This window comes from Scyliorhinus torazame, chromosome 3 (assembly GCF_047496885.1).
Source record: "Scyliorhinus torazame isolate Kashiwa2021f chromosome 3, sScyTor2.1, whole genome shotgun sequence".
Classification (NCBI taxonomy): Eukaryota; Metazoa; Chordata; class Chondrichthyes; order Carcharhiniformes; family Scyliorhinidae; genus Scyliorhinus; species Scyliorhinus torazame.
This window is the reverse complement of record NC_092709.1, coordinates 74,974,319-74,991,596: the sequence shown is the minus strand read 5'-3', so window position 1 is coordinate 74,991,596 and position 17,278 is coordinate 74,974,319. Positions and strand designations below refer to the sequence as shown.

The 17,278-nt window shown below is 46.3% G+C and overlaps 1 protein-coding gene across 27 annotated transcripts in view; it reads left to right on the top strand.

The window, feature by feature from the left end:
- The window catches only part of ank2b (ankyrin 2b, neuronal), a 1,300,297-nt gene that overhangs the window by 1,234,567 nt on the left and 48,452 nt on the right, over window positions 1-17,278 (top strand). For all 27 annotated transcript variants that reach the window (XM_072495860.1, XM_072495874.1, XM_072495872.1 and 24 more), the window contains 3 exons: window positions 10,698-10,844; window positions 12,115-12,451; window positions 13,404-13,695. In XM_072495860.1, coding sequence (XP_072351961.1) covers window positions 10,698-10,844; window positions 12,115-12,451; window positions 13,404-13,695 — 776 coding nt within the window. The remainder of the gene's footprint in view (window positions 1-10,697; window positions 10,845-12,114; window positions 12,452-13,403; window positions 13,696-17,278) is intronic.

Below are 17,278 nucleotides of genomic sequence, written 5' to 3'. Positions count from 1 at the left end.
CTAGTTTATCCACATTACTGTAACCCCTCATCCCTGGAACCATTGAAGTAAGTTACTGTACCCTCCCCAATGTCATCCTCGTACAATAACTTGTCTTGCAGCACTGGAGGTGGCAGCACCAGAAAGGATGGCACCTCTTTTCTAACAAGGTCCCTCACCTGCAGGTACTTGAACCTGTTTCCCTTAGGCAACTGATACGTTTCCTCAAGCTCCTCAGGCCTGCAAACGTTCCTGCCACAGACAAGTCCCTGAAGTACTCTACCCCGCCTGTGTCATTCCAGTTTGGGGCATATACATTGGCCAGCACCATCGGGACACCTGCCAACAACCCACTAACCATAACATATCTCCGATTTGGATCTGTCAAAATCTTAGCTGCCAAAAAAGCTACCTTATTAATTAAGATCGTTGACCCGTAGACCGTCAAATTCCGAATGAAACACTTGCCCCAGAAACCCTTTCGCAACCTTAACTGATCTTTAATCTGCAATAGCAGCACAACAGCCTTCAAACCTCTTAAGGTGCGCAAACACCCTAGATCTCTTTACCAGTCTGCTCAACCCCCTCACATTCCATGTGACCAGCTGGTTGGGGCGGGTCGTCTAGCCCCCCCCCCCCCCCCCCATAACGGTCAGCCATTCCCACCATGTGAGGCAGTCTCAAGAGAGCCAACACCCGGCCCATCCAAGATGGCCGCTAAATCCCCCAACATGACCAAACAAAGGAGAGCCCCAGCCACCGTCAGAAAACTAAACCACCCCCTGCCTCCCACCACACCCAACCATCATCGACCAAGTGACTAATGACTTACCCCTCCAACCGAATCCAACATGAAAACAAAACCCCTAAGCTCATACTTTAAAGCCCGCCCACCGGCACGTTGGCACAGTGGTTAGCACTACTGTATCACAGCTCCAAGGACCCGGGTTTAATTCCAGCCTTGGGTAACTGTGTGGAGTTTGCACTTTCTCCCTGTGTCTGCATGGATTTCCTCCCACTGTCCAAAGACGTGCAGGTTAGGTGGATTGGCTATGCTAAATTGCCCCTCCGTGTCCAAAAAGGTAAGTGGGGTTACTGGGTTATGGGGATAGGGTGAAGGCATGGGGTTAAGTAGAGTGCACATTCCAAGTGCCGGTGCAGACTCGATGGGCTAAATGGCCTCCTTCTGCACTGTATAGTCTATGATTCTATGAGCTGCAGCTATCCCCATCCCTTTGGTCCCGTTAACTAACTATCGTAGCTAGCTGGGTGCGGCCACACAAATTGCGATTCATCAAAATTCCCCACCAGCCCCACCCAAAACAAGCTTTATTATCTCCAAAGAGGAGAGAGAAAAATGCAGAAAGAACCATGAGCAATAATAAACCCCATCCCTCCAATCCCCACAATAAAATTCCCCATTAAGAAAAAACTCCCAAAACCGCCCAATAAGCACCCCATCAAAAACAGAAATCAGCCACCCGCCTCCATAGAAACATTATCCAACCATTACAAAAAGCGACATTTATCTCAATCCCAGTCCATTTCTCTGCATGAGCACTTCAACCTCCTTCTGGAGCCTCAAAGTAATAGACTCTATTTTTGTAAGTCACATGGAGGCACGCGGGGTAAACCACCAAATTGAACCTTGCTGCAATACAATGCAGCCTTGGCCTTATTAAATGCACCACACCTCTTGGCCAGCTCCGCTCCAACACTTGATAAATTCTCTCCGTCTGGCCCTCCCATCTGCAATCACGATGATCCTTTGCCCAACGTAAACTCTTTCTTTGTCCTGAAAGCTGTGGAAACGCACAATGATCACACACAATGGATCACCGGCATGGAGCTTCTGCTTCAACAACCTGTGGGCACAATTCAACTTGAGAGGGGTTGCCATTTCCCCTCCCCTACCATCTTCCAAAACAACTGCGACACAAAGTTTCTCAGGCTTGGGTCCTCCACACCCTCCGGAAACACAGCCACCCTCCGGCTCTGTCTGCGAGACTACGATTTTCCAAATCGTCCACCTTGGCCCTTAATATTTTGCAGTCTCTCCTTCAGGGTGATCTGATCACTCTGCCTAGACAGAGCTACCCCCACTCCTTCAGCGCCACACCCTGCACCTTCACAACCTTGTCCACCTTAGCCAAGGCCGCTCGAATCGAGGACATCACCGCCTCTATCACTTTCTTATGATCCCCCTAGACCTCCCAACGTAATTTCTGTAGCTCCACTGCTAAGATCTCAACAGCCTCAGCCATTTTGTTTTCAGACAGGACTCACGAAGCATCCAAATTCAACGCTAATTCTTTCTTCTGCTGTCGGGTCCAGTATCGATTAGGCATCCCCTTGGTGTGGCATACTTAACCCATCAATAATACCAAACTTGAGCCCAAATTTCCTATAAAAATCAGGCGAAAAGAACTTGAATAAAGTTCTCTGGTGGGAGCCACCTTCTATGCAAATTCTCCCCTATATGTCGCCACCGAAGTCGGGATGGATCGTGTTAAGGTATGTAAGGAAATATTTACACACAACTGCAGATTCAGAGATTGCAAACACACCTATGTATTGGAAATAGATGCTTGGTAGGAGAATGGGGCTCATTCCATAAAAAACGTATTTCTCATGGAAACTGAAGACCAATGTTAGAAGTGCTGGATCCAGAGGGAATACAACAGCTATACCATCTATTTGGGCACATACATTCTCATTGAAACTGAACTTGACTGTGAATTGCTAAGTTCATAAGATCGATGAAAATAAATGAAAGTGACAGCGCAAATGGCTTTCTTCAGTGGCACATTTATAAATAAGCTCTCAATGTCAAACAAACACATAGACAAGGCATTGATATTAATGTAGGTCACCTTGCAATGACCGTGATTTGTTCAGGTCTTGGCTTGACTCCATCAGGTATGCACATCATTTTTCAGAACTGGCATTCTGTCACCTTCACAATATACTTGTCTGCATTTAGCTTGATCCCAGCTTTTCTGGGTCTGTACGTGCCTTCATGTATATGGTAGTTAAGTTATTTTTTATCTATACCGTAGATCTAGATATTATCAGCTATGCCGACTATTTCTTTACGTTCCTTGTATGTCTTGCCTACTTTCTGATGGAACATATCCTGGTTACCCAAGACCAAAAGATAAGTGCAGACATGTATGGCGGGGGCGGGGGGGGGGGGGGGGGGGGGTTGGGGAAACTCATCAGTTTCTTCTCTAGATCAATAGTGATGTGATGCTCAAAACCTTCAAAGCATCCAACCATCTCATCAGAGCACTATGGGTAAATTTGGACAAGATCTTTCTTGCTTTAGATCAGAGGGGGCTTTTCATTGGGTGCATTACCTTCAATGCCTCCTTTAGCTGCTTGCAACTGCTCAACCTCAGGATAGCCGGGCCATCTGTATCAGTAGAACATACAGTTAACATCTTTTCCTTTGTTATGGGGAGAAAGCAGGAGAATGGGGATGAGAAACATATCAGCCATGATTGAATGGGGCGCAGATTTGATGGGCCAAATGGCCTAATTCTGCTCCTATGTCTTATGGTGTCCCTCAGATTTGGGTCAATCTTAGTTTCATGACGCAGTTATCCCTATGTCATCAGCATGGCATTATTCAGTTGCAGGACAACTTTTGGTACCCCATTTTCTTTCAAATTGCAGGAAAGATCTTCTGTTATTGTCTGAGTGGAATCATTTTACGCTGTATTATCAGTCTTCAGCTTTAGATTTATGGTTGTTCATGTTGAGATTACTTCTCATTCTCTTCCAGATCTGAGTAGTTATATGAATCTCTTTTCTCTGGGAATTGTCACATCCAGACATTCCATATAGTTGTATGGTTCCATGTCTATTGTATCCTCACACTTCCATGAATGTTTTGGTTCATTTCTGTCTGATTCTCCCTGTTGCTGTGCCTCTGTTAACTCCTTTTCTATCTTCCTCTTTGTTTTGCATAACTTTTCCACAATGTCTACTGTCTGATCCATATGGACGACACTACATGCGCTCTGTGAAATCATGGGGGCGATTCAACGGCCTCGTTTCACGAGAGCGTGACTCGGCTGGTGAATAGCAGGATAGGCCAAAAATGAAAACCGCACCAGCGCCAAACCATTTGCGATGCAACCGGTCGCTCCCGTAGGCAAAATCGGGATCCTGCCATACCGTGACCAATAATCACCACTTAAGCCCTATTTCCAGACAATTAACGAGAGCCACCCCGTATCCAACGGCCTCCCATGATTCATCGCCCCACCCCCCAGCAAGTGATCACGCTGGCACTGATTAGTACTCCTTTTGAGGGGGGAGCCAGGACCCCTTGTCTGGGGTTGATGGGGCATGGGATTGGTGGTCGGCTGCATTGCGGAACAAAGAGCCAGCGCCTTCATACTGGTTGTGGTGAGGTTATTTTAAGGTTTCTTGTACAAATGTACACCACTGCCCCATTCTCCCAATGGTGTCGTCCCACTATCCCCACCCACCCTCCCTCCTCTCCCAAACCCCCAATGCCCCCTCCCCCACAACTCTTGCCCCACGCACGCTCCCCTCCTTACATCCTTACCCCTGCCCCCTCAGTGCCCTCTCAGTGAACCTCGACATGCTTGCTGTACCGCTACATCTAGCTATATCCCCAGGATGCACATCAGAAGTGGAGGCAACCAGCTGCTTACCATGTCCCTTGGCCTTCGATGCCGCGGCGAGCGTCCTATGGGGGCTCTGGGGTCAGAGGGCCTCTGTGCACTTGACGGCGGCACCCGCACAGCTGTACCACCCTGTTCCGGGTGCTGACTGCGAGACGCGATTTAGTCAGTGGGGTGGAACTCGGGGGTGCAGGTGACCAATGTGGCCAGTCCATTGTTTGTGTCTGGGTTGCCACCCTGACCTCCTCCCGGTCGGTGCCCATAGGGCACCTCGGAACAGAGGATGTGACTGGGTTGCCACCCTGACCATCTCCGGTCGGTGTCCATAGCGCACCTCGGAACAAAGAGGCAGCTGCTCTGTGTCATCTTGCTGTACCAGCCCTGATGGCTCCGCAATGTCTGCACCATGGTGTTGCACCCTCAGTGATGCTCCTCAGTGATTGGGGCAAGCTCTGCAGCACCTCAGCCATTCCCATCTGAGACCAGGACATGTCCTGCAGTGCCTCATCAAGGCCCACCTGGTACTGGGTCGTGTCCCCCAGCGAGTCGGACAATTTACCAAGGCCCTCAGCCATGGTTGTCACCAACTGAGCCACGCCTTGGACACCTCCACTCATGCTGCCGATGCCGTGCACCAGGCTCTCCACTACGGTCGCATCCTAGTCATGTTGGCCTCGGCTCCATGCATTTCCGGTGACATCTCCTGTGCCCATAGCCTCTGGGACTCCAATCGGTATGGACCTGCTGGAGTGTCACTGACATCTCCCCCTGAATATCCCGGCCAAACGCTAACGTCTGATTCAGCTCCAGGTAAACTTGTTCCAGAGGCTCAGCATCTGCCTGGGACCCAGCTGGGTCCTGGGATGCTGTCTTGCCTGGGCGTTACTGCCTGAACTTGATGTGCATCAGCAACTGTGAGGTTGGTGGAGGGGCGGTGTGTGAAGGAAGGGTTGCAGTGTGAAGGGAGGTGGAGACTAAGGGAGGGTTGGTGGTTGTTCACTTGGGGGCTGGAAACATTTCGTGTGGAAGGAGTGTGAACTCACGCATGTGGTCCAGTGGAGGTCTTTGATCTTCTTGCGGCATTGGAGACCTGTCCTCTTGGTCACGCTGCCCGAGCTAACGGCCGCTACCACTTCATGACTGGCTGCCCTGTGGCTCACCCTCTGGTACCCTCAGGGGAACAGGTCATTCCTCCTGGCCTCGACTGCATCTGGGAGCCTCCCCAGGTCCATGTCTCCAAATGTTGGGGCCAGTCGTTTCAGCACCATGGCTACGAGCTGAGTGGGGTTGGCTGTGCAAGAGCTGTTTCAGTGCTGCTCAACCTTGTTAGCGGGGAGCTGGCGAGTGCGCTCGCAGCGAATCAGCTGGTGAGCCTTCATTTGAGGCATGAAACATGTGGGGCCTTGTTAAGGGGACCAATTAATGTTGTATTGCGTTGCTGGCCTCACTGGACCAAGAACCGGGAAGCTCGCAGCAGTTCCCGCTCGCTACTACACTTGGAAATTTTTCCGGAAAGTCGCACTCTCTGGGTTATCCATACCTCTTGCACATCTTCTCTCTGTGTGATGTGCATTCTTTTATTGCTGTTTCACTGCATCAACCCTGCTGCCTTTCTCATGACTTAACTGAAGGCCAGCCATTTGCATAGTAAGCATCTTCATCTGCCTACACGTGGTGGCATGGTAGCACAGTGGTGAGCACTGTTGCTCCACAGTGTCAAGGACCCGGGATCGACTCCTGGCTTGGGTCACTGTCTGTGCGGAGTCTTCACGTTTTCCCAGTGTCTGCATGGTTTCCTCCCTCAAGTTCCGAAAGACTTGCTGTTAGGTGAATTGGACATTCTGAATTTTTCCTCAGTGTACCCGAACAGGTGCCGGAGTGTGGCAACTAGGGGCTTTTCACAGTATCTTTATTGTTAGTGTTAATGGAAACCTACTTGTGACAATATTAAAGATTAGCATGTACTCTCGTAGTGTTTACAGCCTGTGATATTGTGAGCTTGTCTTTTCCGATCAGAACTTTTTGTGCATTAGGGTATGTAGAGCTAATCCACCAAGCTTTCATCCATTTCCTTGAGTTTGCACTTGTTCACTATTCTCCTCAGTCTCAACTGACACATCTAGTTCCTACCTCAGACTTTAAAATTAAAATAGGTGGATTTAATGATTTGACTTTGGCTGGAGATGTATGCTGAATTCTTCAAAACTTCCGTCTGGATTTTTACTGTCGTCTTCATTCGTCTCCCACCAACTCTTTCTCTCCTGCCCACAAAAGGATGTAGCTGACCCTTTCCCCTTCACTCGTGCCTTTTAGAAAACCACTTGTTGTGGTTCAAAGATGAGACTAGAGAGTGAGAGTTCCAGTGACTAAATGTCTTTGTTCAATATACATCATATTATCTCATCTTCCGCTTAGGCATGCTACAGCCTTTCGGTCTCAACATCGAATTCAACAACTTCAGATGATTAGCTCTACCCCACCTTTGTTTTCATCCCATTTCATTTTAAATGTCTTTTACCATTTCTTTCTTTCTTGTCTTTCTTTATATATATTTAACCCCCCACATCTTATCCACCTTTCCTTACCCTTTCTCCCCCTTGCTTCCCCCTTCCCCTCCCCCCACATCTACACCTGTCACAGTTTACCCTCTGATGTTAGTTTCTCTGCTGTTAGGCCTTTCACACCTTTTGTTCTCTCTGGGGACTGCCATTAGCACTCTTTCCCGGTGGTTCCTGTGGCTATTAGCACCCCGTTTCCCTGGGTTTCTGTGGCTACAACTCCTCTTTCATTCTCACTCCACAGTATAAATATTTCCCTGTCTTATAGCTTTGACAAAGGGTCATCTGGGCTCGAAACGTTAGCTCTTTTCTCTCCCTACAGATGCTGCCAGACCTGCTGAGATTTTCCAGCATTTTCTCTATGGTTTCAGTTTCCAGCATCTGCAGTAATTTGCTTTTATTCAATATATGTTGGGAATCCGTCCTCTGCTACACTTCCGAGGACACCTCACCCCATACAAGCTTTTATAGCACAATTTATATCTTTATCAGTTAAAGCATAAACACAATGGAAGCATGACAGATGGCCTGGGCTTCAACCCCACACATCACTACTGAATGTCAATCTACACTTCAGTTTGAACTTCTCAAATGCTGCTGCGACATCATCAGCCTCCCAATTCGTCCTGAGCTGCAGCTCTGCGCTCATTGCCATGGTAGCAACCATTTTGTTGCTACCATGATTCACTCAGCTTTTTTTCCCCAGCACTAATTTGGGTTGATTTTTCTCGAGTCCAATTTTGAACATAGTACATATAATATACAGTGCAGAAGGAGGCCATTCAGCCAATTGAGTCTGCATCGACCCACTTAAGCCCTCACTTCCACCTTATCCCCATAACCCAATAACCCCCCCTATCCTTTTTGGTCACTAAGGGCAATTTAGCCTGGCCAATCCACCTAACCTGCATGTCTTTGGACTGTGGGAACCGGAGCACCCGGAGGAAACCCACGCAGACACGGGGAGAACGTGCAGACTCCGCACAGACAGTGACCCAGTAGGGAATCGAACCTGGGACCCTGGCGCTGTGAAGCCACAATGCTATCCACTTGTGCTACCGTGCTGCCCACAGAATTTTCAGAATTTATTTTGTCTAGAAATGTTTGTATTTTACTCACAGAAATCTGCTCCTATCACGTTATGTCTTGTGGTTCCCAGAAGTTTGAAATAGTTACACTTTTAGAAACAAATGCTGGAGAGTCATCAATTGTGTTTCTCAGATCACACCATCCGCTGTGGACTGTTAGGTTATTAGTTTAATATGCAGACTGTAGTCTATTAGTGAATGCTCTGTGACACTCTGGATACGTATATGTATACATGCGCATGAATATATAACTTCTAGGTCATATCATATTGGGCAAATGTATATTAATCACAATATAACACACACTTCTCTATTTTCGGACACACTTTGCCCTTCAGAGTGCCCAATTCATTTTTTTTTTCCAATTAAGGGGAAATTTAACAGGGCCAATCCACCTAGCCTGCACATCTTTTGGGTTGTGGGAGCGAAACCCACGCAAACACAGGGGGAATGTGCAAACTCCACACGGACAGTGACCCAGAGCCGGGATTGAACCTGGGACCTCGGTGCTGTGAGGTAGCAGTGCTAACCACAGTGCTCCCTCTTTGTCCCTCTTGTATAATTTTCATTTTTTTCAAAATGTGGAGCGCAAATCAGCGGACTTAAGCTAAAGTCGTCGAGCTGGCGGGTGCGTTCAGCAGGGTGTTTCTCGGCTGCTGCAGCGCTGACCAACATCCCGCTATCCAACAGTACTTTGCTGGGTTTTTTTGGCATCACGGAGTTTCTGCCCACCAAGGCCGCATTTAGAGGGATTTTCCCAGCAAGAAAGGCTCCTCGCAGATCGGGGTGCCATTTTGTCCAGAAGCCCTGACCTTTCCCCACCCCACCTTTTCAGGCGTTCCCTGTTTTTATGAACACCCCCCCCCCCCCCTCATTCGCCCCCCCCCCCCATCCTTGGGGAGGCACCCGGGAACCCCTCCACCACATCCGCTCCTCTACTTGGCAAGGCCTCCCCCAGGTGCCCTGGAGTGTCAGGGTACCACCAAGCCCTGTCCCCAACCACCTGCAGGCCTCCAATGGCCTGGGAGACCCCCCTTGTGCTGTTATGACTGGTTCGGTGAACCAGTACTAAATGGCACCCTGGCAATATCTCCCAGGTGCGGCTGGTGAGTCCAGGGCACCCAGTGAATCCGGCATCCGGGTACTCAGGTGCTAATCTGGATCTCTGTTCTGCCATTAACACATTCTGATCTCTCATTGTGCCGCTATCAGCACCCTTATTCATTATCTCCACCATTTACATTCCCTTTGTCTTTCTGTCCATGACATCTTTGTCAATCTCCACCTATCGCTGGCCCCCCTATCGCTGGCCCCCTATCCAGCCCCCCCACCCCCACCCCCACCACACCACCTATAAATCTCATCTTGCATCGGTTCTCTCTAGCTTTGTCAAAGAGTCAGCCAGACGCAAAACATTAGCTCCCTTCTCTCTCCACACAGATGTTGTCAGATTTACTGAGATTGTCCAGTATTTTTTGCTTTTGTTTCAGATTCCAGCATCCGCAGTAATTTGCTTTTATCTGATCTGGCCGGAGCGAGCCGGGTTACTCTCGATCGGTCCACCATGGAGTCCGATGTGGGGCTTGCGCGCGATTCACCCATTGCTCCCAGATCTGCGCTAGGCGCAACTGCGTCGCTCAATCCTGCCCACATTCTCCCAAGGGCCAGCATTTGTTGCCCATCCCTATTTGCCCTTGAATTGAGCACCTTGCTAGGCCATTTCGGAGGGCGGTTAAGAATCAGCCACATTTCTGTGGGTCTGGAGTCATATGCAAGCACATTAATGATCCTTCACAATCCATGATATTTCCGTGGTCACCATTGCTGAAACCAGCTTTATATTCCTGATGTATTAAGAGAATTTAAATTCTAACAGCTACCATGGTGGGATTTCAACCCATTAACCTGAGCCTCGGTCCAGTGACATTACCACGATGCCACCACCTCCTGCCGTTCTCCCTTCCACTTTTTTTCTGTTCAGCCAAGATCAGGGGATTAATTGTAATTCTCGATAGCCAGGTTTGTCTACTTGGTGTTGCTGCCATTTCTTCAGAGTGTACAACATTTGTAAAAACTCTTTTGTTTGCTTGTCTAAACCCTGAAATGCAGGCAGCATTCAATTCAAATGTTTAATTCCTTTTTATTTTTATTTTCCTCTTGCAAACTTTGTCTTACTAGATTGATTGTGAATAAGTCTGTGAAAAGGCACAGTCCTTTCTGAGAAATCAGAATTTTAAAAAACAATTTCTGTTGGTTTGAGCCTTAATGGTTATTAAATTGAATCTTTAGATTGGAAAAAGAAGCATATTCTCTCAAATGGTAGATTTATTTTTCAGTTCTTTGGAAGATAATTGTAAATTGGTGATTTGTTAAATATTTTCCCCGTCAATATTTTTCCTCTATTTCATTCCAAGATGAAAAACTAATGGAAACCTTGACCAAAATTAATAGAATGGATATCATCAGCTTGTTGGAAACCACACAGACATCACCTAGCAGAGAGCATGTTTCCCGCACTTATGCAGAGATTGAACAGACAATAGCAATGGATCACAGTGAAGGTAAATGCATTTCTCAAAGTGTAAGAGTTAGTATGAAACACTAAATAAAATCTGTATAAGAATCAACTCGGGGGTAATTTTCAGCAGTGCCAAAAACTGCTGCTGATGGATTTGCCATCTGTTATAATCCCTGTCAAATTTAACCTTTCCATTGACTTCATCTCGTGGGTGGGTTGTATAACCGTTGAGGAATTTGAGACCATCAGTTTTGCATCAATGCCAAAAATGGAAGTCACTCCCTGTGTGGGGCAGCCATTAATTGGCCACTTAAGGCCCTCAATTGGCCCACAGGCAAGTGGACCACCTGACACCACCCACACCCTTGGTAAAATGGCAGTGGGACAGGTGGAAGCCCGTAGGCACTGGGATTGCGCCAACAGCATGATGCCCAATTGCACTGCCCTGCCTGTCGTCCCGCCCCCAGGAGAGGATACAAAATTCTGAGCTAAATGTGCAAGGGGATGTTTCAACCAGATTTCAAGACTTCGCCCCTGCATTAACGTTCCTCAGCTGAGCCGGATCACCATACATGTAATCACCTTCGCTAATATGAAACATTGAGGCAAACCTTCAACCTGCCACCTGGGTGTATAATTCACTTTGTGGATTGATTATGTGATATAGAAATCATCTGATTTTCTTTCTATTCATTTAAATAGGAATGGTAAACAGGTGGTTTCTATAATTGGCAACTTAAAAATCGATTCTATTCACGCTGATGCAGTGGTTAGCACTGCTGGCTCACAGCGCCAGGGACCATGGTTCAATTCCAACCTGGGGTCTGTCTGTGTGGTGTTTACACATTCTCCCTGTGTTTGCATGGGTTTCCTCCCACACTCCAAATATGTGCAAGTTGGTGGATTGGCTATGCTAAAGCTGCCCCTTAGGGTGGGGTTTCAGGAATAGGCCGGGGGGGATTGGCCCTAGGTAGTGTGGTCATTCAAAGGGTCGGTGCAGCCTCAATCGGCCGTAAGGCCCCCTTCTGCACTGTAGGAATTCTATGATTCTATTGCATCTGCCTTTAAGTGCAATGTAGGCAGTGACCACTACTGTACCTACCAATTTCTTATGTCATTCCAAGTACTTGTCAAGTTTTTAGAATTGTCACAGGTAAATAGTGACAAAAAAAAATCATCTATTAGATTTAAATCTATTGAATTGTGTAGACATGAGAGCCAAATTGAGTATTCACATTTTTAAACACATGGCTTTTCCTAGCTTTGTCCATAATAGCAGCTCACTGTGAACAATTTGCATTCTCTGCTTCCAGGTTTCTCTGCACTTTCTGATGACCTGTACAGTCCAAAGATGACGAAGTCTGGACAACCAGCTTTGAGAGAGCTTTATAGTGATCTAGCCCAAATAGTTCATGAACACCGTGGTGAATGCTTTCAAACACAACCACCTCTTGTCTCAGAGGAAGATAGTTCCATCAGTAGCTGTAAACCTCAGGAGGCCAGTCCACAGGCCAGAGCAAAATCACAGGATCAATTGAAGGAGTCAGGGGATGAGCAATCCAGCTGCACGCTTGTGAGACAAACTCAAAAGGGAAAAGAAGCTGAAGAGGAAGAGAAATCACTTCCTGACACTCAAAGGGAAGAATCCATGTAAGGTTTTATTTGGTTTAGGTTTAAAAGGCTGATGTGGCATGTTCAATGTTAACTATTTGTTAAATGAGTTTATAGTGTTTTTAGTGCAGCGAGATAAGATTTATCTCAATTATACATTGGATGCTTACTTGAGTGCTGTTTTGCCGTTAGACAAATAGCTGAAAGTGCATTTAAGATTTTTATAGGATCCTAAACATTCATACAAGAACAACATGATCATAATTTGGGAAGAAGAGTCATACGGACTCAAAACGTTAACCGTTTCTCTCTTCATAGATGCTGCCTGACGTGCTGAGTTTTTACAGCATTTTCTGATTTCCAGTATCTGTCTGCAGTATTTTCCGTTTACTTTAGCTAGCCCAAAATTGTCCACTATTTGTTTCCAATGCAAGTATGTTCATCCTTAGCTAAGGAGACCAAAACTGCACATTCTGTGTGTGGTCTCAGCAATGTCCTATACAGCATTCTATTTGCCTTCCTAATTAGATCTGTCCCTGCATGTTAACTTTTTGCGATTCAGGTGCACATTGTCAGCTATCTCTGGTGGCTCCAAGCAGGACTCTCGGATTTCACAGTTCAACTTGTGGCAGGATTCAAATTACATCATTGATCATTGCCGTGTCCTTTTCATCTCCAAATCTCTGGGGCTACAGGTGCAAAGCAGATAGACCTAGCCAACGTGTTAATCCCATATTTACTTCACTCACCAACGGGCAGGCAGAATAAAGGCCGAGCTATAGTCTCAACTGAAGTTGAAAAGGTCTGACATTGACCAGTAGAACATTGTTTTCTGCAACTTTACAGTTTTAGCCACAATTGGGTGAGCTTAGTTTGCAGAAATTCAAACTTAGTGAGGGATGGAAAAGAGCTTCAAAATTACTACTTGGCTGTAATTTATAATAGCCAATTGTTTGTAATACTTGCATGACATGAAAATTCTTCCGGACAGGATGAGGAACCAAGAAACTGCAGCATCTGCTGGGGAAATCATTGATTTTCTTCGAGGAAAATGTGAGGAACTAGAAAAGTCTAATGTCCAAGGGGAAGAAGCAATTAAGCAGCCGGAAGAGATGGTAACACTTAGAATAGAGGAACCACGTCCCATTGTGCAGGAACCTGACGAAGTTCAAGTTTGTGAGGGGTTGCAAGCTCCCCAGACAACTGGCCCCACTATAGTGGAAGCAACTGAGGAGCATCCAGAGGGCACAAAAAAAACCTTTGAGGAGAAATCACTAGAAAAGGTAAGATTGTAACAGTGAGACTCAAAAGTGCAATTGTATTTAATATAAAAATATCATGATATGAGAGAAACTATCATTTTTATATCGGTACTTGTTTAATTCATGTTTTGGAAGACTCGGCTTTGTGTATTTACATGACTAAATTTCATTCCCTTTTCTCAGAGTCATACATAGACTCATGAAATATAGGGTTTATACGTTCAGAAGTACAAACAAAGGAAGCCAATTATAGGTGTCCAGAGTTTCAAGTGAACAATTAATAGTATAAATGTATTTAATAAAAGAAAAATAAATGTGACTTTTCTCTTAGCAATACCAAAGTGCAGTTTTATTTCTGTTCCTGAAAGGTTTTTCACCTTCTGATAACTACATTTTATTGAAGTTATTGCTACACTTGCTTTCAAATTTTAACCTCGTACGGAGATCTTCCAATGCACTCCTGGGCAGTCTTCCATCTTCCACCCTCAGTTAACTTGAGTTCATCCAAAACACTGCTGCCTGAATCCGAACTCTCACCAAACCCTTTCCACTTATTATCCTGTGCTTGGCGATTTAGATTGGTTCCCGGTCCCCAAATACCTCCAAATTGGAATTCTCATCCTTGTGGCCTCTAAGGACTTTCTTTTTGTAATCTCCTCCAGCCTTACACCCCTCCAAAATCACTGTGTTCCTCCAAATCTGGCCTCTTTCCATCCCCCTCTACATTCACCCCAACATTAAAGATGCCACCTTCAACTGCCTACGGCCGAAGCCCTGAAAATCCCTCCTTGAGCATCTTTGACTTTCCACCTCTCTGTATTCATGTAAGACCCTCTTTAAAACATATCATCTCCATCAAACTTTTATCACCTCTCCTCACATCTGCTTCTTTGATTCAGTGTCAATTTTTGTCTGAGTATGCTTCTTTGAGCACCTTGGGATCTTTCAGTATGATCAGAATATTGTATAAATGCAAGTTGCTTTTGCTGGTAAGAAACTGTTTTCTTGGGTGATAATAGGGCTTTATCAGAATTGACTCAGACATGGAATATTAACAATAACTCTAATTCATTCCAAGGTGCTTTTCTCAACAATTATATGAACAGGCCCGTCAATAATGTAAGAATTAGTAATCTTATTGAGGTGACATTATTGCAAACCAGTTATGGGCAATCTAAGCACCTTGTTTTAACCAAGAGAACCACACCACAAGAATTCTTTTTTTAAAAACAAAACATAATTTATTGTGTGTAAAAGAATTAAACAAAACAACCATCTTAATAATATGGTAGGGCAGCACGGTGGCACAGTGGTTAGCATTGCTGCCTCACGACGCCGAGGTCCCAGGATCCGATCCCTTTTCTGGGTCACTGTCCATGTGGAGTTTGCACATTCTCCCCATGTCTGCGTGGGTTTCGCCCCCACAACCCAAAGATGTGCAGGTTAGGTGGATTGGCCACGCTAAATTGCCGCTTAGTTGAAAAAAAATGAGTTGGGTACACTAAAAAAATTTTTTTTTAACTTAATAATGTGGTTTATAATTATGTATGTTAAACACCCAGGTTTTTTTCCCACTTCCCCCAAGAAAAATCTTATAAGACACATCAGTCTTAAAGTTATTTACTTCTGTAGAGGCCACCCATAAGTATGGCGAAGTCTTTCGGAGAATTTTTCACAGCTCCGGCTATTGTCAGAGGTGAAACTTCCATTTTAGAAGGTCAGTAAAATTCTATTTCCCAGAGAGCAGTGAAGGCAGAGTCATTGAATATTTTTAAGACTGAGTTAGATAGATTCTTGATTGACAAGGGAATCAAAGGCTATAGACGATAGACAGGAAAGTAGAGATGAGGGGCAGAATTAATTCTTAAATTGGCAGGGTCAGGTTCTAATTGAAAACCAGCTTGTTTCTCGCCAAGGTTTCTGATATTCTGTCAAAAAAAATGGGGTCATGGTTTGCACCGCCATCCCTGCAGGGCCTGATAGAGCCGGCAAGGCCGGCGCCACAGAGATCGGGGCGCCATCCTTAAATACTGCCCCAATCTGTGAAAAGAAAATTAACGAACCGCCCAACAAGCTTCAGCGTGACTCCCCCCCCCCCCCCCCCCCACCCCCCCCCCAAGGAAGTATCAGGGAGGCACTCTTTTCCTCCACGCCACCACACATAAGGGGAACTCCCCCTCAATGGAGGAGGGTTGCCCCCACCCTGGTAGTACCCACTGGCAGTTTCCCCCTCAGTGCCCACCTCACTGGTGCCAGGGGGCACTGAAAGGGGCAATGTCTAGCCTCTTCCCTCAACCCCAGGCACCTCCACACCCTAGACATGGTCATTTTCGAAAAACAGCAGTGATTTGCACTGGTGTGATGTAACACTGCCGGCAGGAGGTGCATTCCATAGGGCCTGCCAGGCACTAAGCGTAAAGCTGCTTAATTACATTAAATTGATGCGAATCAGGTTCACGCCCTTTCTGGCCATGAACATAGAACATACAGTGCAGAAGGAGGCCATTCGGCCCATCAAGTCTGCACCGATCCATTTAAGCCCTCACTTCCACCCTATCCCCGTAACCCAATAATCCCTCCTACCCTTTTTGGTCACTAAGGGCAATTTAACATGGCCAGTCCACCTAACCTGCACGTCTTTGGACTGTGGGAGGAAACCAGAGCACCCGGAGGAAACCCACGCAGACACGGGGAGAATGTGCAGACTCCGCACAGACAGTGACCCAGTGGGGAATCGAACCTGGGACCCTGGCACTGTGAAGCCACGGTGCTATCCACTTGTGTTACCGTGCTGCCCATGTCACTGGGGTGGGGAGAGATCGCAAATGGAGATTATGGCTCTCTCACAGGATTTAGCGGGATTTGCGGCCACGACTAATGTACCCGCAAAATCGCACCCGAGGCCTCAGTTCCTTGTTCGAGTTACTTTTCCAATATTGCAAGATAATCTGCTGATTACCTTCATTTCTAATAAGACTGTGTGAGGTCTGCTGTAGGTTCTCCCACTACCTTAGGCAATCTTCTATTCCTCAAAAAATTCAAACTAAGACTCATCTGCCTTCCATGCAGTCAGTGATGAAGTTAGAATTTTATCTTGCTTAAAATGCGGAACTGTCTAACTGTCATTTACCTTGGTTAACTTTTCTCAGTGAGCTGCAAACTACACAAGGTCCAAACTGCAACTAAAAACCTCTCCCAGCAAACACCTGGATAAATTGAAACTAGAGTGCTAAACTACCATATTCATGACAATGTAATCTGCTCTGGGCTATCGTCAAGCCAACCTTTATGATAGGTATCCTTCATTTGCAATTTCTTCATTTTGATCTGATGAAGTAAATGTGCATATAACCTTTGCGGGTTCACTAATACTTTAAACTAATTCAGTTTAAACCCCTAAAACAGTAACGTCAATCTGGACAGCACTTCTTTGCAAACAATGTAGACATCATGGGTGGGATTTTCCAGCCATTCCTGCCAGCAGGATTATTGGTCCTGCCAACACCGACCCCCACCACGGGTTCCCCTCCAGCAGGGAGTGCGAGCAACGGGAAGATCCTGCCAATGGCTGGCTGCCTCCAATGCTGTAAAACATGCCACAGGG